Source organism: Pelodiscus sinensis, chromosome 4 (genome assembly GCF_052426305.1).
Source record: "Pelodiscus sinensis isolate ZL-2025 chromosome 4, ASM5242630v1, whole genome shotgun sequence".
NCBI lineage: Eukaryota > Metazoa > Chordata > Testudines > Trionychidae > Pelodiscus > Pelodiscus sinensis.
The window spans coordinates 130028557-130053094 of record NC_143055.1 but is presented as its reverse complement, the minus strand read 5'-3'; the positions used below and the strand labels follow the sequence as shown (position 1 = coordinate 130053094).

General features: G+C 41.7%; 1 protein-coding gene across 3 annotated transcripts in view; it reads left to right on the top strand.

The window, feature by feature from the left end:
* The first annotated feature begins 3231 nt into the window (after positions 1-3231).
* The window catches only part of COX18 (cytochrome c oxidase assembly factor COX18), a 91694-nt gene continuing 70387 nt past the window's right edge, over positions 3232-24538 (top strand). The window contains exons 1-6 of one of the 3 annotated variants that reach the window (XM_075929398.2): positions 3232-3614; positions 6443-6543; positions 7238-7401; positions 10906-11027; positions 13633-13740; positions 16060-17630. In XM_075929398.2, coding sequence (XP_075785513.2) covers positions 3312-3614; positions 6443-6543; positions 7238-7401; positions 10906-11027; positions 13633-13740; positions 16060-16233 — 972 coding nt within the window. In that variant the 5' untranslated portion in view covers positions 3232-3311 and the 3' untranslated portion in view covers positions 16234-17630. Of the gene's footprint in view, positions 3615-6442; positions 6544-7237; positions 7402-10905; positions 11028-13632; positions 13741-14707; positions 16016-16059; positions 17631-24538 lie in introns of those variants that run through there. The other 2 variants (XM_075929395.2, XM_075929399.2) reach the window with 2 other exon arrangements.

Genomic DNA, 24538 nt, shown 5'->3' with positions numbered 1-24538 from the left:
GTGAGTGTGTGAGAATCAATTTTAACTTTGCTATTTTCATTATTAAGTTCCTGATGATCTTAGGGTCTTACAAATTTACATTACCAGACAAGAGAACAATAGTGGGTACCAGAATTTGTTTTTCAGGTATCCTTAAAAGTAATATTTCTCTCAAATATGTTATGAATTATTCCATATCAGACCATAGAAAGACTGTATGATTTGAGCTGAAATACTTAAATATTTCTCATTGGCTAGTGAAATGAGATTTCACTGCATAAAAACAGTTTAGAAAGGTTCTCTGCTTCTTTGGGATTTAAAAAAAAATTACAGCAGATACTGCTTTGGAAATCTAGCATCAGCTTTGACACAGCTCCATGTGTAAGGTTAGAGAGCTAAATCACACTAAACACTCATAAAGAGAAAAATCTCTTTCACAGTGAAGTTAAACGTTGGCACATTTGTCCTTAATGCTGACTCAAGCCTAATATGTGTCAGCATTAAGGACAAATTAAAATTTAATAACTAGAACATTTTTAGCAATTTCTTAATCCATACACATCCGTACACACAACACATTTGATGAAATGAGCAAATGTAATCTTTACCCTGTTGCATACCAGATAAAAGAAACTGTAGCAGGACACCTTGATTCCATTTGTGACAGCCAGATGATTAAATGAAGCAGATGGCACAAGACTACTGGACATGAACAAGGTGAGTCAGTGTTAGCACTTCTAGAGAGACCTAACAAACTCAGGAATCTGATATGATTTACAAGCTACTTCACATGGTTTTCGTTTTTCTTCCACAGTTAATGTAAGAGGTACCTACAGGGCAACTGAATGGTTAAAAGGTTTAGTGAAGGGGAAGGAGAGCCTTTTTATTCCTAAATCAGATTTTAAATCTGGACCTATTTCGTAGTGACAAACTTTAGCATAAACCCAATTTAACTCTTGTTGAAGTGAACAGTTTTTCCACTGATCTGAGAGCTGGATCAGGTCCAACATTTGAGGCATGTGAAATGAGTTGGTCACTTTCTGACTACTCTAGATGTAAGTTCCCAGGGACACCTAGGGCACATCTACGCAGCAGCGTTATTTTGCAATAACTGACATTATTCCGAAATAAGCAGCACATCTACATAGCTAGACATATTTTGAAATAATGGTGAGCTGAAGGACTTCCTGTTCTGACTCCTGTAACCATTTCACAAGCACTAAGGGAAGTTGAAGGAAGAGTGTTCTTCCTTAGGCTTCCTGCTGTATAGACTGCGTCAAAAGCCAAATTAAGTTATTTCAACTTCAGCTAGGCAATTGATTTAGCTGAAGTTGTGTAGTTTAATTCAACTTTAGCCCTGCTGTGTAGACGTGCCCTACTACAGAATTAAGAGAAGAGGCTTGTGAGACCGTATCATCCCACTCCTGCCTCCAAATGTTAAAGTAGGTCCTGAACACCCTGGGGAAAGAAGCAGGGTTTCAAATCCGCTCCTAATAATGCCCTGGAGTGCTCTGAACAGTTTTCCCCCTGCTTCATTTCCCTTCCCCTCCCCTCCTGGAAATGGCACCCTGAGGGCTGCAGGCCTTAAGGAAGGCCAGCTGTAAAAGACCTCCCCAAAGCCAAAGCAGGGCTTCTACACTCCTAAAGCATGCTAAAAGATGTTTTTTTTTTAAATCTAAACAGGGAATGAAAAAGCACAACAAATGTGGGAGACAGGCCTTTTTCTTCCTCCATTGAAGGTGAGCTGCCTGGGTCTAAAACCTGAGCAGTTTCATTGGGGGAAAACTTCAGAGGAAATTTCTTCCTGCTTAGGCTGTTCTGTAATTAACTTCTATTTAAAAAAACAACAAATAAAAACCTGCTACCTGGTGTAGCAAGTTCCTACAGGAAGTAGTTTGTTCCCTGCACTCAGGGCAGGATTAAAAATTATCTAGAGTATTCCTGACACATTTGTCTAACCCACTCTTTAAAAATTTCCACTGATGAAGATGTTTCACTGAACTAAGTCTCCTGCAGCATCTCAGACCTGGTCTATGCTACTGCAGGCTATTGTCCTAAGTTACCCAGTCACCTAGCTGAAGTCCATGTACTTTGTTTACTTAGCTGCAGTGTCTTCCCTCTGGGGAGTTGAGTGCAGGTGCTCCCATGGACTGGGCCAATGCTTCCTGTTCAGGTGGAGTACCGGAGTCAATGTCAGAGTGTGATCAATTGACCTCTCCTAGACTGATCGCTGTATGGGGATCCAATAGGTAGTGTAGATATGCCCTTAGTAGGCTCTAGCAGGAAGAGGAGCTGTAGTGATTAGACTAGGCATCTTAATTGAATAGTCGAGTAACCTAATGAATTCTTATTGGTTACGTGACTATTCTGTAGTCCCCGGGGGTGAGGCAGGGAGGCAGTGTGCGCCGGCATCACTCCTGAGGAGCCCCCTGCCACAGCACACGGTGCCAGCTTAAAAACCAGCTTCCCTCACAGACCTGCTGCCTCTAATATCCGGGTGGCAGCAGCCTCAGGGGGTGGGGGAGGTCTGAACTACCGGACCTGGCACAAGCTGGAACTGAGCCAGGCTTCCTGCTCACCTGGCTCCCAATACACCTAAAGGCAGAGTCCCTGCAGGGCTAAGTCCCGCACCTGGCCAGCGTGCTAAGAAATGCACGGTGGGGAGGGGAGGTGGGATGGATGCAGCCCCTAGCACTAACCCACAAGCGTTTGCTTAGCGGTTAATCAACTACACGATTACACCCCAGCAGGGCTGCAACAGGAATCCGGGCCCCACGTGCCATTCCCCCCTAAGCCCCAGACCCAGGTGTGGGGGGAGGGCGGGGTAAGCAGCTGGAGGCGGGGCTGGGGGAGGGGCTGAAGGGCAAAATCTGGAAGGGGGGGACTGACCCCACTTCGACTTGCCACCAGTGTTTGCAAGCAGGGGGGCGGGGCTTTTATATTCCCCGCGTGCCCCCTTCTCAGCCCCTGTAAGAAGCCGGGGGCAGGAGCAAGGCTGCAACAGAGCCGAGGGAGCATGCGCAGGTCTTGCGCGCATGCTCAGTGCCTCCCCCGGGCACATTCCGGCCACGGTCTCGCCTAGCCCCGCCCCGCCCCGCCGTCGCTTGCGGCCCTGTTCTCCCTCCTCCCCCCCGCTCTCTGTGACGTCGCGAGAGACCTGCCCTAAATCCATCATGCGGCTGCGCGGAAGAGGAGCGACGCTCCAGGCCGCGGTCACCGGAAGCGCTCCTGCCGCGTTCTTTCCGGGTGGGGACAAGGCGGGCGTTGGCTGCACGTGCGCGCAGAGGGCGGTTTGAACGGCCTCGCGGCGCGCGCCCGTGCCCGTTGCCGCCATGTGGTGCTGGCGGCGCGCGGCGCTGGGGCTGCAGAGGCCCCTCCGCGAGCGGCTGCTGCTGTCGCCCGGCTGGGGATCACGCGCCGCCGCCGCCGCCTCCTCGCTGCCCAGCGCGGGCCCGGGCGGCTGGTACGAGGCGCTGGCGGCGTCGCCCCCCGTGCACTGGGCGGAGAGCGGGCTGGTGGCGCTGCAGGCCGGCACCGGGCTGCCCTGGTGGCTCAGCATCCTGGGCGCCGGCGCCGCGCTGCGCACCGGCCTGACCCTGCCGCTGGCCGCGCACCAGGGCTACATCCTGGCCAAGGTGGGTGCGAGCCCCGTTTCCCGCCCCTCCCTCGCGGCGGCGCCTGTCAGCCTGCAACGGCCCGAGCCACCCCTCCCCCGCGGCACCCCGCCTCCCCGAGCCCGCCCCCCCCCCCCCCCCCCCCCGTTAGCGCCTTCAGCCCGTCCTGCACCTTCTGCTTCTGCTCTGGTCCCGCTGCCGTCGCCGTGCGGGCTGAGCTTGTGCCCCCTGAGACATGCGTCCCCTCGGGCGGGCGGGCAGAGCCGGGGGTCCCGGCGTAGGGAGGAGGCTTTGTAAGGTTATGGGGCGCTGAGGAACTGTGGAGAGACACTAAAGGCGGAGGGGGAAGCTGCTGGGGGTGGGAGTGTGTGTATGAGAAGGGATAGGAAAGGAGCCAGTAAAGCACAAGCAGGAGGAACTAATGGCAAACTCTTGAATGTGTGACATTCCTCAGGGTATAATCTGGACCAGTGTTTCTCACCCCCCCCCCCTTTTTTTAATACCCTTTTCTCCAAAAAAAAAAAAAAGGGGTAAGTACCCCCAGTACCTACAGTGTTCAGACACACATTTATTTCTACCATTGCAGCACACTTGTTTAAACAACTTAATCGGAGCTGGGCAGGCAATGATATTGGGGGGTGTAAAAAGTACAAAAATAATAAAACGCTGTCAAACCTAAAAAGAAAAATTCAGGTTTTTTTCAAATTTCAGTTGTTGATGTACCCCTCCAGACTTCTCCGGAGTACTCTAAGGATACATACCACTGGTTGAGAAACACTGATCTGGACTGTTAAAACAGTTGTGTCCCCTGAGTTCTGTGACCTTGGATTCTTTTTATGTTGCTCCCCTGGAAGAACCACTATTCACACACCATGTCTACTGTGCAAAATCACTTACACCTGAATTGTGCATGCTTCTAGCCAGCCACTCCTGAATTATATTGCACAGCGACACGTGCAAATGCCTAGTCCAAGACTTGTCCCTAGAGATGTGTCATACTGCACAGCTCTTTCTTTCTGGTCAATGCTAGCTCAGAGAAAGTCCATTTCATTAATGGAAAGTGGTTTACACAAACCGTATCTCAAATGGAGCTTCTATGTACTTCAATCCAAACTCACCCTGGTTTAGATAACACCAATTTATTAATTACAGAAAGCTAGATTGTGATTACAAGTGATAAGACGTAAAAATCTGAATTGGTTACAAAGAAATAAAAAGTAAAACAAATTTAAATCTAACATCAACCTAATTTACCGAGCTAAGTTAAAAGTTTTTCTCATATGTTCACAGCAGTCTGGCTGACTCAGTCAGGACTAGGGATATAAGCAACTAGTCAACTATCTGATAAGCGAATACTTATCAGGTAATCAAGTAGCATCTCAAGGAGTCACTCCCTACCTCTATCAGAGAGAGGCATGGGGCAGGGGGTTCCCCCCCACCACCCCCAACTCTGAAAGAGACAGTGGGGAAATGGCATGAGCAGGGTCTGCTTCAGTCCTGGCTCTCACTGGTTCCCACCGTGGACACTTCTGGTTTTGAAATGTACAAGAGCCCTCTAGGGCTTTCAAAACCAGAGGGCTTTCAAAACCAGAAGTGCCTGCAGTGGGAATCAGTGCAAACTGGGACTGAAGCAGACCCGCCTGCCTGCCATATGCTTTCTGTGGCACCTCCTTGCTGGCTGTCTGAGAGGTAGCACGGTGGGGGACAGGTTTTGGTGCTGGGGGGAGCCAGCTTAAAAGCCAGTTGACCCTACAGCCATCTCTGCAAAGCATCTCAGCCCACGGAGGGCCGAGGGTATACTGTGGCATTCTCCCCAAGCTGGGTGGTAAGGGGCTGATGGCTCCTATTCCTGGGGAGGCTTCTCTGTAGTATAATGCTAAGCTTTATACTGCAGATCCTGCAGCACATGTAAACCTGTAGCCACTAAGGCTGTGTCTACACTGGCGGCTTCTTGCGCAAGAACTTCTTGCGCAAGAAAAGGTCCACACTGCCATGTGTGAGCTGTGCTTTTGCGCAAGAGCATCCATGGCAGTGTAGATGCTCTCTTGTGCAAGAAAGCTCTGATGGCCATTTTAGCCATAGGGCTTTCTTGCGCAATAAATCCCTGCTGAGCATCCACACTGCCCTCTTGCGCAAGAGCTCCTGCGCAAGAGGACTTACACCTGTTAAAAAAGAGCTTAGTGCTTGCTCAAGAAGCCCTCTCTTACCACGCCGTACTGTAAATTTCCTTGCGCAAGAGCGGGAGGGCAGTGTGGACAGGCAAGTGTTTTAGTGATTACATGGCTACCTTATTGCACGATTTTACAGAACTCTGTACTTAGTTGTTTTTACAAAATAAGTGATCGAACCCCCTCACCCATACTTTGAACAACCTGATAAGGTATGATTCTGCAACCACTGAAAGAACAGTAGGACTATGGAATCATCTGCCTAGGAAGGTTGTAGAAGCTCCTTCACTGTAAGTTTACAAAAGGAGGCTGGATAGCCATCTGTCTTGGATGGTTTACTGCCCTGACTCTCTGGACCAGGCTGAGTGTAATCTAACATCCCTAGTACAGAACCTTTTATTTGCATAAAAACCTATAATGAGTTGTAATAAAAAATGTAAGTACAAGTGTTTGGTTGCATGTCATCTGGTAAGATTGATGTTTCATTTGCTGGTTTTGTCAGAAATACCTAGGCATTCTCTCACAAGTTTCTGAAAAGCCCAACATTTTACTGGCAACAATCACCCAGAGCTGCATGCATTTCACTTTACAGCACGCAAGATGATACAGTGTAGAGAGATTGGTTGGAGATGGAATTCTTTCATTTTGCTCTATAATCACTTCTTCCTTTTCTTTAGCTAGCTGGAAAATTTGCAGCCTGAAATAGAAAGCCTAGCTAAGCGTCTTCGCTATGAAGTTTCAATTCGTGGGAAGCAACTGGATTGGTCTGAAAAAGTTGCTAGGTAAGATACTTACAGTACCTTACAAATCCACTTGATCTAAAAATAAGAGTCATGTATAAAGATGATGGCAATATGTATCTAAAAATCTGATAAATCTACAAATCTGACACGAATAAGTATCTGGCCTCTGGTTTGCACACTGAGGCACTTCTGGTTTTAAATCACATAAATATAGCACGCAGAATAAGATGTCAAACATGGAATCATGATGGTGAAGTAATTAACATTGGAAATCCACAAAAAAGAAAGAGGTTTGAAGGCTTCCTTCCACTCCTAGCACTTTTGGAGTGCCATAAATCTGCTGATTCACAGCTGTTCAAGCTCTGGGAGGAACGGGGGAAGAGCGGGAATGGAGTGAGAATCATCAGCGGATTCATGACATTCTGAAAGTGCTGGGGGTGAGTATGAAGTGTAGTGCCCCAGTGTGTGAGAGGTGCATGTGGGAGTGAGGAGGCAGCCAGGTGATGCATGAGCATCTGACAAAGCTTGTGTCCAAAAACTTATGTCCAAATAAATCTGTTAATCTTTAAGATGCCCCAGGACTCCTTGTTGTTCAAGCTATAAAGAGAAATCTCCCTAGTCTTATTTGATTCACCTGGTACTCCTGTGCAGTATTTGAAATGAACTGTGTGTGATATGAAACCTGCAGATTATTATTTATATTACAAGGAGTTTTGTTTTGTTTTTCAATTAGATTCCATTTCAGGAAGAATCTAGGAAGGATTGTTTCAGAACTGTATGTTCGAGACAACTGCCACCCCTTCAAGGCTAGTCTGCTGATGTGGATACAGATTCCAGTGTGGGTGTTTGTTTCCATAGCTTTGCGTAACTGCAGTGTAGGTGCCTCAGACTCAGAAGGTGATCATTCCGAACAGGTGTACTGAAAATATATGTTTGTTATGATAAATTCTACTTCTCCAATTACAATTTATCCAAACATAGTTTGGTTTGAAAAGTAGAATTTGAGTTATGTTTGAGATGTAAGATTGTTGGAAAAATAGCCCAAATATGGCTAAATGACTCCTGTGAATAATACTGTATTTGTACAACTTTTGATTAGGCATGTCATATGCTATGCTATCGGTCCATGAAATCCAGAAGCCTATATCTGGCCTATTTCTGTATTTCTTTTCACACAGAATTGTTCTGGTAGATCAGTAATTCAGCGCATACATAGACACAAAGTAACCTTTCTTTTCATTCATAAAGTTCATTTGCCAATAGTACCTGTAAAAGTATTTGAACACAGCACTATAGTACAACTATGAGCTAAAAGAGCAAAGTGGGATGCTTGGGATGATCAGTTAACAGCAATGTTAGTATTCGAGCTCTAGGAATAATTTAAAACAGGGGTTGGCAACCTATGGCTCGTGAACTGGATATGGCTCTTCTGAAGCCCCAATGCACTCCCTCCCCCATTCCTCCACAGCAGGGAGCCTGTGCTAGTGCTGCAGCTTCACGGCCCCTTCACAAGACTGGAACATCAGCACCAGCTTCCTGTGCAGAACAGGAGTTGGATGCTGTGAGCCTCCACGCCAAATCCAGCATGCAGGGAACAAGCGGAGCTAAACATGACCCGGCATGACAGCATTTTCCTTCCCCCTGCATGGGGGAACCAGGAACCAAAAAATGCTGTGGGTGCACCGTCATTTCCTTCCCCCGAGACACTTCCTAGAGGCTTCCCCTGCAAATGGGGTGTTACTTGTTTTCACACAGTGTGGCAGGCACCATGTAAGTGCTCTCCACCCCCTCATGCTCAGACCCCCACCCCCTGCTCTCTTAGCCCCCATCCACACACACCCTGACCCCTCACATCCTGACCCCTTAGCTCCTGGCCAGATACCCCCACCTCCTTACCCCCTTTCTCCTGCACCCTCACCCCCTCCTATACCCCATCTCCCATCCAGATCCTGCACCTTCATCCCTATACCACTCCTGACTGACTTTTCCATGGGTCACTGACCGCCACCCTAAAAAAGTTTCCTACTGTCATAAATAAAGACAATGTTGAAACCTTTTGTGTTGGGCATAATATTTTACTATATTTAAAAATGAAGCGTGGCCAGTAAGCCCCCAATTGGGGCCCAGCTCTCATCTGGCTTCAGTATCATAACACTCCTGCATCCCCCCCCCCCCACCACCACCAACCCTGAGCCCATTATGCATCTGAACCCACTTCTGTGAGCCCTTCATACCCCCACATCCTCAGCCCCTTGCCATAAGATTGATAGAAGACAGCCTGAATGCCTGCATGAAGGGGGATTTGACCAGTTATGATGTGAACTTTAAAGAAATGTGTTAAGAAATGCAGCAGCAGAGATCCCACTAAATAAAGTCTGTGAGTACAATGTTGATTTTATGCTATTATTAATCATTATGTTAATTATCAATAATATGAAGTATATTTTCAGTCATGCAAATGGGCATTCTTATACGGCTCTTTGTTGGCCTCTTGTTCTGAATTTTGATGTAGTTTGATGCTTTGGTTTGAAAAGGTTGCTGACCCCTGGTTTAAAATGTGTTAAGTATGCTCTTTGGGCACTAAATTATTTTGTGTGCTTTGCAAGTCAAAGTTATAGAAGTCCTACTTAGCATGTAAAAATACTTGTGTAACAGAATGCACAAAATTACACTCTGCGTTTTTTTTTTATTATAAATCTTTAAGATTTAGATGAACTAAAATCTGTTCACCAAAATGGTACAGATTGTACCCCTCTAATCTGGCACTCTCGGGACCTCATCTGTTCTGAACCAGAGAATTTTCCGGACCACGGGAGGTCAATATTGTCTAGCATTATTACCATCACTTCTTCTGCTTACTGGGCTTTTAGAGGATATTTGGGGGTAAATTATAACTGAATAATAGCACAGAACACTGAGAACTAGGACTGGTGGCTCTAAACAAACTTTATGGAATTGTAGAAAACTTGGCCACACCCATGGAAAGTGGACATCTGGCTAACTAAAATTCGGGATGACGGATGTTTCTGAAGCAGAGAGTTCTGAGTTAGAGTGTTTCAACCTGTATTTTATTTTATCCTCTCCATAATATAGGTGTTTTGACTGTTTAAAAACTAGATTATCATATGCAGCTTTAACCCAACATTTGATGTTTTCACTTTGATTCAAATATGTTGACATCTTGCGTTCCAAGTCTAACAAAGTACTTTTGGTCATTACGGATTCCTGCATGAGTTATCTTTAATAGCATCCCCCATCTGGGCAAGATTTTTAGACTTCAGTGGGTAGATTTTTAAAATAATTGTAATGCTCCTGTTCTTCTGGCACATGACATTATTTAAATTTCTAAATATTATTGGGCTAAATAACTAGTCATTTAGCCCAATACACTTTAGCTGTCATTAGGAAATTTTTTATTGTTATAAAAAAATTTGTCATTAGGGACAGAAGGTTCAGAACAAGTTAGTTTTCATCATCTGTTTGCCTCAAATCCTGTCAGCCTGCAGTTCTCATTAGTCATTTCTTTGTCTTGTTGGACAGACTGTCTTCACTTTTAATCTTGTGGATGCTTTTTTTAAAAGGACATCCTTGTATACATAAAGAGAAACTACAGGTTGGACCTGATTGGTCGCGGACAAAGGAGTGTGCCAGGTCGGGGGAGAAGAGGAACACCAGCCTCCCTTCTGGGCTCCTCTCCCCAGCCATTGGGCTCCGCTGCCTGCAGCTCCACTGGTCCCACCAGCTATATAGCTCCGCTGGCTCTGCAGCTTCTGTTGCCCTGCCGGCCTCATAGATTGTGCTGCTCCACAGGCTTTGGCAGCTCTGTCTGTTCCATTCCTAGCTGCTAGCAAACTCTGCCTCTGGAGGTCTCTGGTCCAGCAATATCTGTGGTCTTGCCAGACCAGAGTCTCTCAGATTACGGAGGTTCAACCTATAGTAATTGGTGTTTGCAAAGTGAATTTCCATCTGATGCATTATAAGAACAGTGTTTTAAACATTATAAGAGCATTATAAGACATTTAAAGCATTATAAGAACATTCTTTCAAAGCTGCTGTTTGGAATTCTTTGATTCTGTATCTCCTCTATATCATATAGTGGATTTTGTCTTGGCATTTCACAGTCTATAGATAGATACAGTTTTCAGATGTCCAAATGCATGTTTGATAGTGAGTGAGAGCAAGACTTGACTATGACTTTTGCTATTGCCTGGCAGGGAAGGAGCTTTCCAGTTGATACATGTGTGTGCACAAACACACAATGTTAAAAAAAAAAAAAAAAAAGGAATACAGCAAAATAACAAAAGTTTTTTTTGAAAAATCAATTTAAAAGAAAAAGTATGTGTAATTTTGACTGACTTTGAAGAGAATGATGTACTGAAAATATGTATCAATTTTAAATAGGCCTTGCAGTTCAGGAACAGCTGTCAACAGGCGGAACCCTGTGGTTTACAGACCTTACTTTACCAGATACTACATGGATTTTGCCAATCTCACTTGGGCTCCTCAATTTGCTATTAGTGGAGGTATGTTGGTTGTGAATGTTGGACCATTGTAAAAATTATAATTCTTTTTTTAAAGCTAGAACTGATTCACAATTACTTTACAAAGTGTGAAAATACCATGACAGCTTCTGATTACCTTAATTCATGGTTTAGAAAGGAAAAAATATGTAATTGTTTCAAAGTTGAGGTTGTACAGATCCTGCACGTTGTGGTTGCTGATAAATTCTAATATGGCATTTCAAAAATTACTTTTATGTGGGTTAACCTCAGAAAAGTTTACTCTTCTTTCCAGAGTGATTCCTGTGAGAATACATTAATAAGCCTATAGTATTTTTCACTGCCATTTGTAAAGGTTACATTTTGGTTTGTGAATAATATGATCCTTATTGGCATCTTTCTTTTGGTGTTAGACAGAGTTCTCATTTAGGTCCATCTTTAGTGTACTGTAAGTGATGATTGTGGGTAAAGAAGGTATGATTCTAAATGAGCTGAAAACTTGATAAAAGCAAACCACATACAAATAAGTTTAAAATATTGAGAAAAAAATGTTGTTGTTAAATTAAGAAACCAAAGGGATTGAGAGAGTGGAACCTATTGTAGAAGTCATCAGTATTAGGAAGGGACTATAGAGATCCCTTTATCCACCTCAGCACTCAATGATTTGAACAGATTTTCCAATGAGCATGTATCATGCAACTTCTGGATTTATACATTCTGGTTCTGTTCTGATGAATTATTTTTAAAAAATCCCTTATCTATTAGGAAAGAGTTTCCTTCCACTCTTGAAAAGTATGCAGTCTCAACATTGAGAACTCATGTTCTGTAAAACAAAATACATTCTTCACTTTAAAAACAGGTTGTAAAGAGATTAGCTATTTTGGCAGATAAATCTTTTATCTCATAACTAAAGTTTCCATGTGTCAGGACATCTTTCTGCCGTGTTTTACCCTAAACTCTCTAGTGCTAGAGAACAATTTCTCCATTCTCTTGGTGTCCATAGGTTGCTGGCCTTTTACATTGATGGACTGAAACCTTTTAGAAAGTCACTACAGCTGTTTGTAGTAGATGAAGGGCCAGCCAGTATCGTTTCAATGAATCTCTTCATGGATAGTGTCCTGGTTCGGGGAATATTATGGCCTTGCAGGTATACCCCACCACCACCCCCCACAATGCACTCTACTAGGGCCCAGGCTTCTTTACTGCTTTTCTTGGTCAGATCCCCATCCTGGAGATCTGCAGGGTAGCAACGTAGTCATCAATACATGCCTTTGTTTCACACTATGCAATCACGAGGCAGTCTAGAGAGGATGCAGCATTTGGGAAGGCAGTGTTCCAATCAGTGCAGAACTCCAACCCCACCTCCTAGACATCCTCTTGTGAGTCGCCTGATTGAAATGCCCGTGAACAAGCGCTTGAAGAAGAAAAGATGGTTACGTACCTTTCGTAACTGGTGTTCTTCGAGGTGTGTTATTCATGTCCTTTCTAGTACCTACTCTCCTTCCCCTATGATAAAAAGGAACTGAGGAGGGGGGCGGTTGGCAGGGTGCCATAACAGTGCTGCTCCAGGGAGCACTGGGATCAGCCCTACGGCTAGCTGCTAGGGGAGAACACTTTCAGCTACTGTGCATGTGTGCACACAGATACCAGATTGGAATGGACATGAACTACACATCTCGAAGAACACCAGTTATGAAAGGTACATAACCATCTTCTTAACTAATTTTGAGCTTAAGCTTTTTTTTATACGTTTGTTACATCATAAGCAGGAATATATCCTACACATACAACAGAAGTTCACAGATATCAGGACACTATACACACAAGTCTGTGGTCTTTTTTTTTTTTTTTTTTTTTTTGCATCCTTGATAATTCCAAAGCTGTGCTCTTTCTTTGTGTGAGGTGCGGGATGAAACAGAAAATAAAATAACAATTGAAAGGAGAAAAAAAAAGTAGCTTACTATTTACACCAGGACTCATTGTAAATTCTTGTTGATATAGTGAAACTTTTGGAATATGAATGAGAATGTTTATGAATATTAAAAATAAAACATGTAGAGCATTCTTGATTCTCCACGTTCTTGCTCTTTTGCAAAACTTTGCAGAAATAATGATGTCATATAGTTTTCATTGCCTTCATGTGTCTGGATTTCATTCTTGTTCTGTTTTGTTTTTTCCATGTGGATTACGGTAGTCTTGCAAAATAAAAGTCAAGGTTTGCCTATACACATTCTGCTTCCTTTCAATTATTCATTAAGCAGGTTAGGGGGTTACGATCCATCTCTTCACAGTAGCCGTCTCTCAGAGGACTGTTTGAGGATGAGGTGTTGGAGACTTATTCAATGTGCAAAAACTGTTCTGTGAAGTAATGTTATCTTAAAATGTTTTAGATTGATGACTCTTAGTGTTGATGTAAAACCAGCCAGAAAAAGATTGATTATTAACTGTGAGGAACCAAACAAATTAAAGAAGAGAGTTTATGAATATTTTTCAGTTTCTTAACTTTGCTGTAAAACAGAATATTTGGCTGGATCAAACTTATTGTAACATTGAATGTGCTTGTTTAATTTCCTTTGTATTTAAAAGAAATCTTTCTGATATGTTCATTGTTATGTTTTTGCCTCTTTAGATCTTTGCTTTGCGAAAACTTGAACTGTCTAGGTTCCAGAAGTATGTTACCAATTTCATTCGAGGACTGTCATTACTGATGATTCCTATTGCTGCAACTGTACCTTCAGTAAGTACACAACATAGTCATGTGTATCATATGAGATTGCATTCATCTGTACCTGGGTTGGCAAGACTGCATTCATTATGCTAAAAGTGCAGCTCAAGTGCATGATTTCTATTGTGAACCATAGTCAATATTATACTTCATACTATTTTAATAGTGACTATTTCACTCAAAGTGTAATGTGTGCAGGATTTGTAAACTATAAAGGTCACCATTTAGTACTCATATGGGAAAGGTTCTTTTTGCACTTACATTATTTTAGATGCAGCCTTTAGGGTCTACTTAAATTATGTGGATTGTTACAAGCACAACACATGTTATACTATATAAGATGCAATAACAAGTAACCTACTCCAATGATCTGACAGTCTATAAGACAGAAATAGAAAAAACAGGCTGGGAGACCCAGGGAAGGAATTGATTTTCAAATGTTAAACACCCCTTTGCCATGTATATTGGCGAAACCAGACAGTCTCTGCTAAAGGGTAAATGGACACAAATCAGACATCAGGAATAGTAACACACTCAGACCTGTAGGGGAACATTTTAACCTCACTGGACATTCATTCTTAGTTATTCGTCGATCGTGGTCGACGAAGACCTCAACACCACTAAGTGCTTTGAGACTGGATACAGTGTGTCCGAAGATGACTTATCAGGCCAATTCGGGCACCAAATGTCCTGGAACATGTCGGGCAGACGTGTAGGCATTGCAGTCGTTGTGCTGGTAGCTTTGGACTTGCGCAGCACACAATTGTGTTGTGCTTCAGAGATGCGCCTTGTTTCGAGAGCTTGGCATCCCTTGTGGATGAGACTGTGCCAGGTAGGGCGGTTGTGTGCCAGCGATTCCCAGGTGGTTGTATCAATTCCGAACGACCTCAGGGAGGCCTTGAGTGTGTCTTTGTAACATTCATTAATGGATTTACAAGTAGCCATTCTTCTACAAAAGAGCTTTCTTACCCAATTACAGAGGGAGACAGCAGAACTGGAGTTCATTTACAAATTCAACATTGTCCACTTAGACTTGAATAATGATCTTAACTGGTTAATGCTACAAAGGCAATTTTCCCTCTTTCGATACTTGCATCTCCACATCAAATGCTGCAAAGTAGACATCCACCCTGACCTTATTAGCCTCATTAACACTGGTTCTGCAATTTACAGGTAACTTCTTTTGCTGGTATATATACCTCGGATTCTATAATTTCCACTCTTACTCATCTGATGAAGTGGGTTTTACCCATGAAAGCTCATAACCTAATAAATCTGATAAATCTCTAAGGCGCAATAGGACTCCTCATTGTTTTTATAGTTACTGATTAACGTTGCTACTGCTCTGAAACAAATGTGATGTGGCTAGTGTTTTTTTGACCTTTTGGAAATAACACTGGAACTGAGGGTTGTTGATTGCATAGAAGGAGAACACAAAATGGTTATTAAGAATGGCGTCACTGAAGAACAGAGGTTGATAAAGAAAATAAGAAACAAGATCAATCTTAGTGGAATGGGTATTTTAATATTTGGTGTGTTTTTCTAAAGACATTGTTTGAATCCAACAAAAACTATTCTATTAAACAGCCTGTGGACAGTAGGTTGATCTAAATGTTACTATGCAAACTTTTACTAAAATGAATGAGTTTTTTACATGGTGCTCATATTATGGTATATGCTCCATATGTTGTTTTCTTTAATTAAAAGTAGTTGTTTTCTGGTAATTTTGCCACATATTAAAAAGAGCAAGCCCAAAAACTCATTATTGCTAACATTATTTTTAAGTTGAGTATTAGAAAATGTCTGGAATTGGTCTGTTTTTGGGTTGGACTTGTGAATTGAAAGGCTAACCTTGCTTATATAATAAGAGATAGAGGACATTGCAGAAAAAGTTTTTCTGTAAGATATGAACAACCTATAATTTAGAATTACACAATTTTCCATGAAAGAATCTTGAAAGTGGTTGAGTAGATTTTTACTTGATGAATTGCATGTTCAGTTGTGCATTTGAAATGGTTATGAGATGTCTGTATACAGTTTGTTTTTTCAAGCTTATTTTGATTAAAAGAGGAAAGAAGTGTAAAAATGAATGTAAAACATTGGGTCCTAAAATTTTGTCATGGTTTTACAGTAGAGTTAATAAACTGAAAAATGAGGTTTGTAATGGAAATGTTGCTTAATCTTAGCTGCTTATCTAGGGGTGAATACAGAGGAGAGTTGAGTTTCTTAGTAAGAAATTATCAGTTATTGTAGTTTGTGAAAATCTACTGGAATTGCAGTGGTGTTATTGCCTGTGGGTTGCTGAATGCTGTGTTCATGTCTTCCCTGCAGTCCATGGCTTTATACTGGTTATGCTCCAGCTTCATGGGACTCTCACAAAACCTGCTACTGCGCTCTCCAACCTTTCGTCGACTGTGCCACATACCAAGGACCAAGTCTGACTCGGACACTCCTTATAGGGATATAGTGTCTGCCTTTTATACTAAGTACTTTTTTAAAAAGTGATTACACTTGCACTAGTGGAAGAACTACCCTGTACGGGCAACTTTAGTGCTTGAAAAGTCATATTGTATTGAAATGTAACTATTTAATATAGCGGCAAGTCTGTGCTACCACGCTACATCAGCACATCTGCACTGATGCAACTTCATTGCTGTAGTGCATCTGGTGAAGACACAATGCCAACGAGAGAGCATCTTCCACCGACATAGCATGATATGGATGCTGCTTGAAGTTGATGTAATTTAGTCACTTGTGTGGCTTTTTCACCCTACTGAGCGACGTAAGTTACATCGATTTAAGCGATAGTGTAAACAAGCCCTAGGAGCCTCCTTGAAACAGAATGCTGAAAGGCTGCCAGTGGAATTGTGTTTCTCCTAATAAAATAGTGGCTGTTTGACATCAAGAAGAGGTGTAGGTAATCGTACTAACTTCTTGGCACAGTGCAAAATTGGTGGTGAGGGGGTTTTAGTTTGGTGTTTTTTGTGAGTTGAGATTTCAATTAATAGCAGCAGCTTTCTTTTATTGGCAACACAGGATGAAGATAAGTGTTAAAATGTTGCTGATGTAGCTCTGCTATTTACACTGAGTTATATCTTAACTACAGACTAGTGAACAACAACATACAGCTGTTTTGAAGACTGGATGGGTCACTGGGTTGGTTGATAGATCTACCCTCTCAAGTCACTTGTTCAGGTTCAGATTCAATAATTGACCACATGTAACAGTCTGGTCCCTGGAATACTTCTATTGACAACTGAGATGATGTTCTTGTGAAACAACCAAGCTGGATTAATTGTCTAATTATTTGCAGTGTCAGCAAACTAATCTGAAACAAGATGGGAATCTGGATTTCTACAGCACGAGGGAAGGTTTGCTGCAGTTACTCAGGGGAAAAGGTACAGAACTTTGACTCAGGTTACCTGGGTTGTGTTCTTGCCTCTCATGTTGACCTTGTGTAAGTCCCTTCACAGCTCCATATATTAGTTTCCCTGTAGGATAATGATATTTGTCCTATTTTGTGCATGACTTATAAAACAATATTTTTCAAGTGAAGGAAGTAATTACCATTACATAAAATGAAATGAAATAATTATTTTAACTGAATGCAAAAAGCTGTGGATATACGGGAAGCCAGTTCTAATAATGGATTAAATACAGAATGTCAGATGCAGAAGATGTTGGGGCTACTTACTGAACATGTCAAAAAAGTTCATACCCATACATAGTCTTTCTCACAGTAGTCTACACTCATAAACTCCACTTGTGAGTTCTTGTCTTGATTTGTTTCATTGTAAGTCAGCAGGCAGTAGTGCTTTTATTCTGGTGGACTCTCTGAGTTAAACTCCCTTTCCATTGAAGATTTACAGCCTTCTCCTAAAAATAAATTATTTTTCTTTTAACCATGTGCATTTTAAATTGGCTACTCTTGGATTCCATGCTTGTTACCTTTCCCTCTCATTCCTGCCCCATGTTTGTATCAGACCTCTTTGTTTGCCCTAATCTTTCCAGGTTGTGGCTTTTGTGTAGATCATGATTAGCTCCCAAGAGCAGAGTTTGGAGGGAGCGACTTGTTTATAAATATTTTTAAAATGACAAAATGCTGGATTCAGCTATTGAAATTAGTGGAATGACTCATTGAATTCATTGTTGATTTAAATCCTAAATGCACAACTACTGAAACCAGAGCAAGAAGCAGCATATTGTTGTAATCCATCTTTGTGTTTGTCACACCACTGGGACATTCATCCCTTTTGAATCCTTAAGAGGATTGCTGTATTTAGCCCATTAAACTTTAGGGAAAGAATGCTTCCATGATTATAGATGAGTGGGTGGACCCGGGGGAGGAGAAACAGGTAAGTAGGGTGCTAGGCAAATATAGAGAGGAGAAACAATCTGATACTACTCAGGCATTGCAGAGGAAACCTAAGTGGTCTGGTAGGTATTTCTCAGATAAATCAGAAGTGCAGCTGTTGTTCCACCAGCTAGCTTAAAAGCCTCCTGATGCAGACAGCTGTAGGCTGTGTTAATCCAGAATTAGGCAGGTAAATAGTGAAGTTTTTTTTAAATATTTTGTTTAAAAATGTAAATAGTAGTTAATCTTGGCATTATTAATCCCTACAAACCCCACATCAGAATCGAAATAGACATTTAATGTGCATTTAACATGTGCTCTCTGTAGAGAGTATAAAATATCCCCATATCAGCTCCAAAAACATTGAAATATCTTACAAATATTATTTTATCATTAAGGTTGAAGTACTTCCATGTAAAGCGTTAGACAGCCTTGCAGACTGAAATCCTCCATTCACAAGATAGGCAGTAAATTGGCAGTGGCAGTTTCCCTGCTGTTTTCTCACTGATGACTTAGAAAAGGTACCACCAGTGGGAGAATGAGGGTGGCTTGGTGTCCAGGTGTATGAAATCCTTGCCATTTGCTTAGAATTTTGCTAGTTACAATGTAATTTTTTTAATGGAGTTCTCACCTTACTGTACAAATAGCAGTAAACTCACAACATCCATGTAAGGTAAGCATGGTGAAGGTTAAGCCTAAATTTTCCAAATTGCTTTTTAGATTTCCAAATTTCAAGTGCCTAGCTTTAAGGCACTTAGGTAGCATGGGGTGTTCTTTTTTGTTTTTGTTTTTCACAAAAAGGTGCTCAGTACTGCATATCACTGAACTCAGCTTCCACTGTAGCAGTTCAGCATCTTTGGAAAAATAGCCACAGTGACTCTCATTGGGCACCCAAGAAAATCAATGGATGCTTTTGCAAATGCTCTTGGTAGCAAAGTTTACAAGTGCTGGGTAAGGTGTCTGGGAATATTACCTTGCTCTTTTAGTGCTTATCAGTAGACGTCAACATTCTTTACAGGAGGAGGTAAGTACATTTGTTTCATTGTGGCCTTTATAATCTAGGTTAGGCTTCAATTATAATCTTTTTTAAAGGGAGCTACTGAACTGAAAAAAGCTAATAAATATGCAAACAAAGTTTGAGGGAAAGGAGGAACAATAATCTTGTGGGAGGCACTTACGGTCTCTAGAGCACCCTACTCAGCACAGAACTGGTCCACTCTTCAAACCCATCCTAGCTTTTGGTATTTTTAAGTCTTTTGAACTAGATAGATATACTATATGGCCAAACAAAGCAATGATGTGTCAAAAGCATATGTTTCTCTGTTTGCAGTACATCCACAAACATAACCTAGCTGTAGCACTTCTGTTTTCAGTGGGAATGGAGATGCACTGAATCATCAGACGCAATTCCATCACTTACAGCTGCTGTGCTGGGCATGCAACATAAGATGTGGGAAATACTTCTTCCCTTCCCTGACAGTTATAGAATACACACTACTTTTCCAGATATCTAGTCACAACTAATAAAACTGCTCCTTTCAACAGAAATACAGAGCATCCTGAGCACTACATATTACAACAGTGTTTTATAATAAAAAAAAACCCTGCAGTCCTACAGTTTGGGATACTCAGATGCAAAAGTAGAGTTTTTAGCAAGGTCCTGTATAGTCTAAATTTTCAGTTACATTTGTAAGACAGAAAATGAGACTTGTCTATAGGCAGACTAAGTTGGTGGCTCAGGTAGTGTCCGAACTCATAGTTTAAATACCTAGATTGCAACTTTTGCTGCCAGTTTATGGTTTATTTAACATTGTTTTAAAAAAACAAGCTGTAACATTGAATTACTTACTCAACATAAATATTTCTTATAGATAGTTATAAAAACTACATCAGATTATATATTCTAATTTCTAGATCTAAATCCTAAATTCTTCTCATATTATTGACTAATTTAGTGTCAGTGTGTTTGACAGTGTACAGTACGGAAAACCAAAGATGCTCCTTGCCTCTATTATACTAGTCAGAAATCCCAATCCTGCAAATATGCGCATGTTTAACTATAAGCATTATGGAACTAATCATATAGTTAAACAGATAAGTGTTTGCAGGATTGAGGACTAGGATTTGATTAATTTTTAATTGTACCTTTAAATATCTTAATCTACTTTACAATATAAATTGCTTACATTTTGTTGAGTAGAAAAATAAGGCAATGAAAGAAAGGAAGATATAGAGTGACTTGTCCAAGTTTACAGGGCTTATTCCTTCTTCCACTGAAGTCAGTGGGAGATTTTCCATTGATTAGGATTGGAGCAATCCTTCCACAAACATTCAAATTCTTGTTCACATGCATACTACCATTGATCTCATAGTACTGCTAAGTTCTCGGCCTAAAATGAGTGTGTTTTTAAGGAAGGGTCAGATGACAAGACTAGAAGTATAAATTCATAATTAAGTTTGAAGAAAACAAAGGCAGAGAATCCAAAACTGATAAAAGGCTCTTATACCATCTGAGTAGACTGAAGCTCATTGCCACAGGGTGTCATCTACAAAGTACATATCTACAAAGTATAATTGTAGTAGACTTTTTTTCTTGCTGCTTATCGTCTATTAAAATGCAGAAAGGTTCACAGATGAAGCCTTATACCCGGTTTTCTTTTGTACTAGTTTCAGGGGAAGCTGGGAATCAATTTAAGCATAAGAGAATGCTAAATATTAAATGCATTCAATCACATTCAGAGCAAGAGAAAAGGAAATGTGGTACTGCCTGTAGGTGGCACCTATGGACTAAAATACTGTTTTAGTTTTATATTCGTACAGGATCAGCAGCAATGCTACCCATGCTGTTGGCTGTATTATGGAAAGTCTGTTTTTAGAGCAGATTCGTTCAACCTCCATAGCCCTGCTTTCAGAGGTGGTTCCTGCTCTTAAGATCCTAATGGTTCTTTGGGTCTTCCTCTTACATTCAGCTGCCCTTGATGTGCATTACTATGGGCATCTTTGAAATGCAAACATACAGCAATTCCATCAAGTTGCTGTGTTTATTTATCTCATCTGGCATCTTGATTTGTTTTATTCTACCCTCAGTCATTTTATGCCTCCTGTGGGGCAGTGGTTTTCTACTGCATGCATCAATTCCAGCTGTCATTTGACATTTATTCATAGCATTGAGATTCCATGAAGTTAAGCCCCACTTTTTACCCATTCAGTGGAACAAGTAATACTGTATCAGGAGATCTTTTAAGAACTGCATCAAATGCAAAGTGTTAGCAGACTTCCATGGCAGGGAAATTTGGAGGCAATAAGCATCCATCACCCACTTCTCTGTCCGCATCATTAAAGCAAACTAGCCTTTCAAGAAGATTAGAACTGTCCTTCCTTAGATCCACAGGAGGCAAGAAAGATACAACACATTCAACTGATAAGTGAAAGCTTCAAGGTAGGAAAGAAACTCCACCTTCTCTAGCGTCAGCAGGATCAGCTCTGGTTAACATGGATCAATGTCGAGATGGAAGGATTCTGGAAAGAGACTGTCCTCCATCTTGGCAGTTATGTAAAGACAGATATGTAGATTCCTGAACAACTGGGTAAAGCACGTGTATTATTAATTTAAAGGGCAGTTTGCAGAGGACGGGAGTAGCTTTTGTTTTTATGCTATTGAGATCAAGACACACTAACAGAAATCAATTGTGGAGATGATTTGCAAGCAATTGTGATTATAAGTGGATCCACAATTTTCCCTTTTCTTAAACTGATACCACACAGTTGGTCAGTGGTTCATTTGGTGTTGCCAGTGTTAAAAGTGATCAAAGCTAGCCCACAGAAATTCATAGTTCTTGTAGAGAAAGCTCCATATACACAATGTGGAGGAAAAACATAGGTGTATATTTGTAAAATTGCATTAGTTTCATACATGCTAAAAGTATTAAGTAGAGCTTATACAGCTGTTAATTATTTAACAAATACAAATGCACTGAAAACTAATATTTGTATATGAACATTCATCTTGACATTCATCTGAAATGTCACCCCAAACTGTAATTAAGGAGGGCTGTCTACAATTGTCATTTTCAAATGTGCAGGAATCCTTATTTTCATATGCTGTATTTGGAGCAGGCTCACTTGTTCAGCATCTATTCTATTTTCTCCTTAAATTTACTACATCTGCTTAATGTTTGTCAGGAGTTTCTGTAACTTCAGTTACATAGGAGGAATGCAACCCATCCCAACTTTTCGAAAACAATCTGTACTGGTGAGGCACAAAGTTATGGATTCTCCCTTCCTCGCTGTGTTGAGCAGTCATTGGATTCTGATCAGTCTGGTTTAGCATCATGGAAGAGAGGCAAGACAACACTATTTGCCTCAGCACTGCCACCCAATAGCGCTGTTGACAACTCCAGCACTTCCTTTTTTGGGCCTAATACTGTTTCAGTATTTTAAATGGCAACACTACCATTGACTTTAGTGGGAGTTGGATCGGGTTCTTTGTTTGTATAACCATTGAGCCTAGAGTCCCAAGATCAGGAGATTTGGTCTCCCACTTTGGTTCCTATCTTCTCTAAACTGATTTCTTCAGGAGTGACTGTGGGAAGTTGGTATGCTGTCAGGTGAAGTTTGAGGAAAAGGAGGGTTGCTTTACATCTTAACAGAATTTCTATGATCCCTTCAAGCTGTGGAGAGTTCCTGAAGAAATTACCCAAAGTTGTGAAATAAATTCTTACCCAGTCAGCAACAGTGCTTTTGTAAAGTAATTAAGGACCATAACTGTTACACAGGCATATTAATTGCAGTAGAATTTTTGGTAGCTACCATTAAACCTGAGCAGCATTTAATCAGTAGTAGATACAGTGGTGTTGCATGGGTTGTCATGCTGTTATGGCAAGATAGTATTTTTTCATGTTCTGAATAACTTAGCTGTCCCCAACGGTTATAGGTGGGGCTGTAATCTCCTGTTTGGCTCAGACTCAACAGTGAGTTTACATGCTCATCTTCAATAATTGCCCTTCTGCCTTGGGTTGGAGTAATTTGAAAGTGAAAGTAAGTTGTTTTGCTTGAAAACCTTTTCCTTGGTCCTGGGTACTCCAAAACTTTTTGTTGGATTTACCAGAGCAAGGAGGCATGCTTTTTGCCAGAGAGAGGATGACTACATATGCCAGTGGCTAGGGCATGCACTGGGAGACCCAAGGTACGTCTACACTGCAAAGCTATTTCGGGATACTAGAGGTATCCTGAAATAGCTACCCCATGTCCAAGGAGTGCGCCTGTTTTTTCAAAATAACAGACATGCGCTTTCACCATCCCTGTAAACCTCGTTGCACGAGGAATAAGAGATGGTTCAAAATAGCGCTTTATTTCAAAATTTGGCATCATGTAGATGCGCCAGATTTCGAAATATCCTATTTTGAAATAAAATCAAAATAAGATATGCAATGTGCGGGATATGAGAGCATCTAATTTATACCACTAAAATTATATACTGTATAAAGTGAGCAAGGAGCACAGGCTGTACTTGAATCTACAGCAGAAGATGACTGACACCCAACTATTACTGAGGATCTTGTATAGTCTCAGAAATCATGTGCCAGTGACTTGCTAAAAGGGTCCACCATAGTACACTGCCCTTCTTCTATAGCCAGTCCTGGCCAGACTTTTACTCCTGACATCTTGAGCTGTTAGCAGAGGCTGAATGGTGGTAATGCATATCATTTCCAGTGTGAGATACAGAGATTAAAGAAGAGGGAAAGGATGGAAAGAAATCACAAACATATCTGACAGTGTACTTATAGAAGGCTCAGCTTCTTCAATATAACAGAGGAGCAAATGAGTCTGAGGTGATCAGACTGATAAACAATCAAAAATCTGCAGATGGGGTTGAGAGGACTTGAAGTCAAACTTGCATAGCCTTGACAGGTGTGATTGTGGGAAATAATATGCAGGTCCATGCAGGACTCTTATCAGATGTCTTACCATTTCTGTGTAATCAGGGAAATAGCACTTTCAGAGACAAAAGTTCAGGTTAGGCAGCCAGCAGGGGGAGTCAGCACCCTTTGCAAATGAAATGAACCTATCTCACCTTTATAACATACTAGAAGATGTACTTGGCCACTGCAGCTCTTGTGGGCAGAGCTGGGGGAGGTGTGAATGTTCCCCTGACTTGGGCAGGTCCAGGTTTGTTTGCCCACTGCGCTTCGCAGCCAGAGTGAGGAGTGCAGCAAATTGTGCACTTACCCTTGGCTCCCTGATGAAAGGGAACAGTCAGCAATGTTTCTGTATGAATTGAGGGAAGAGCTTCAGCCCCCAAAGGGTGCTTGGGGCTGGAGCAGTCCTGGAGGGGGAGCACCCCAAGCCAGCCTCTTTCACCTGCCTGGTAATTCTCGGGGTTTGTTATGGTGTTATGAGAAGTAATTCCTTTCCAGGTACATCTCATTTTCCAGGCACAACTAAACACTTTGGTTT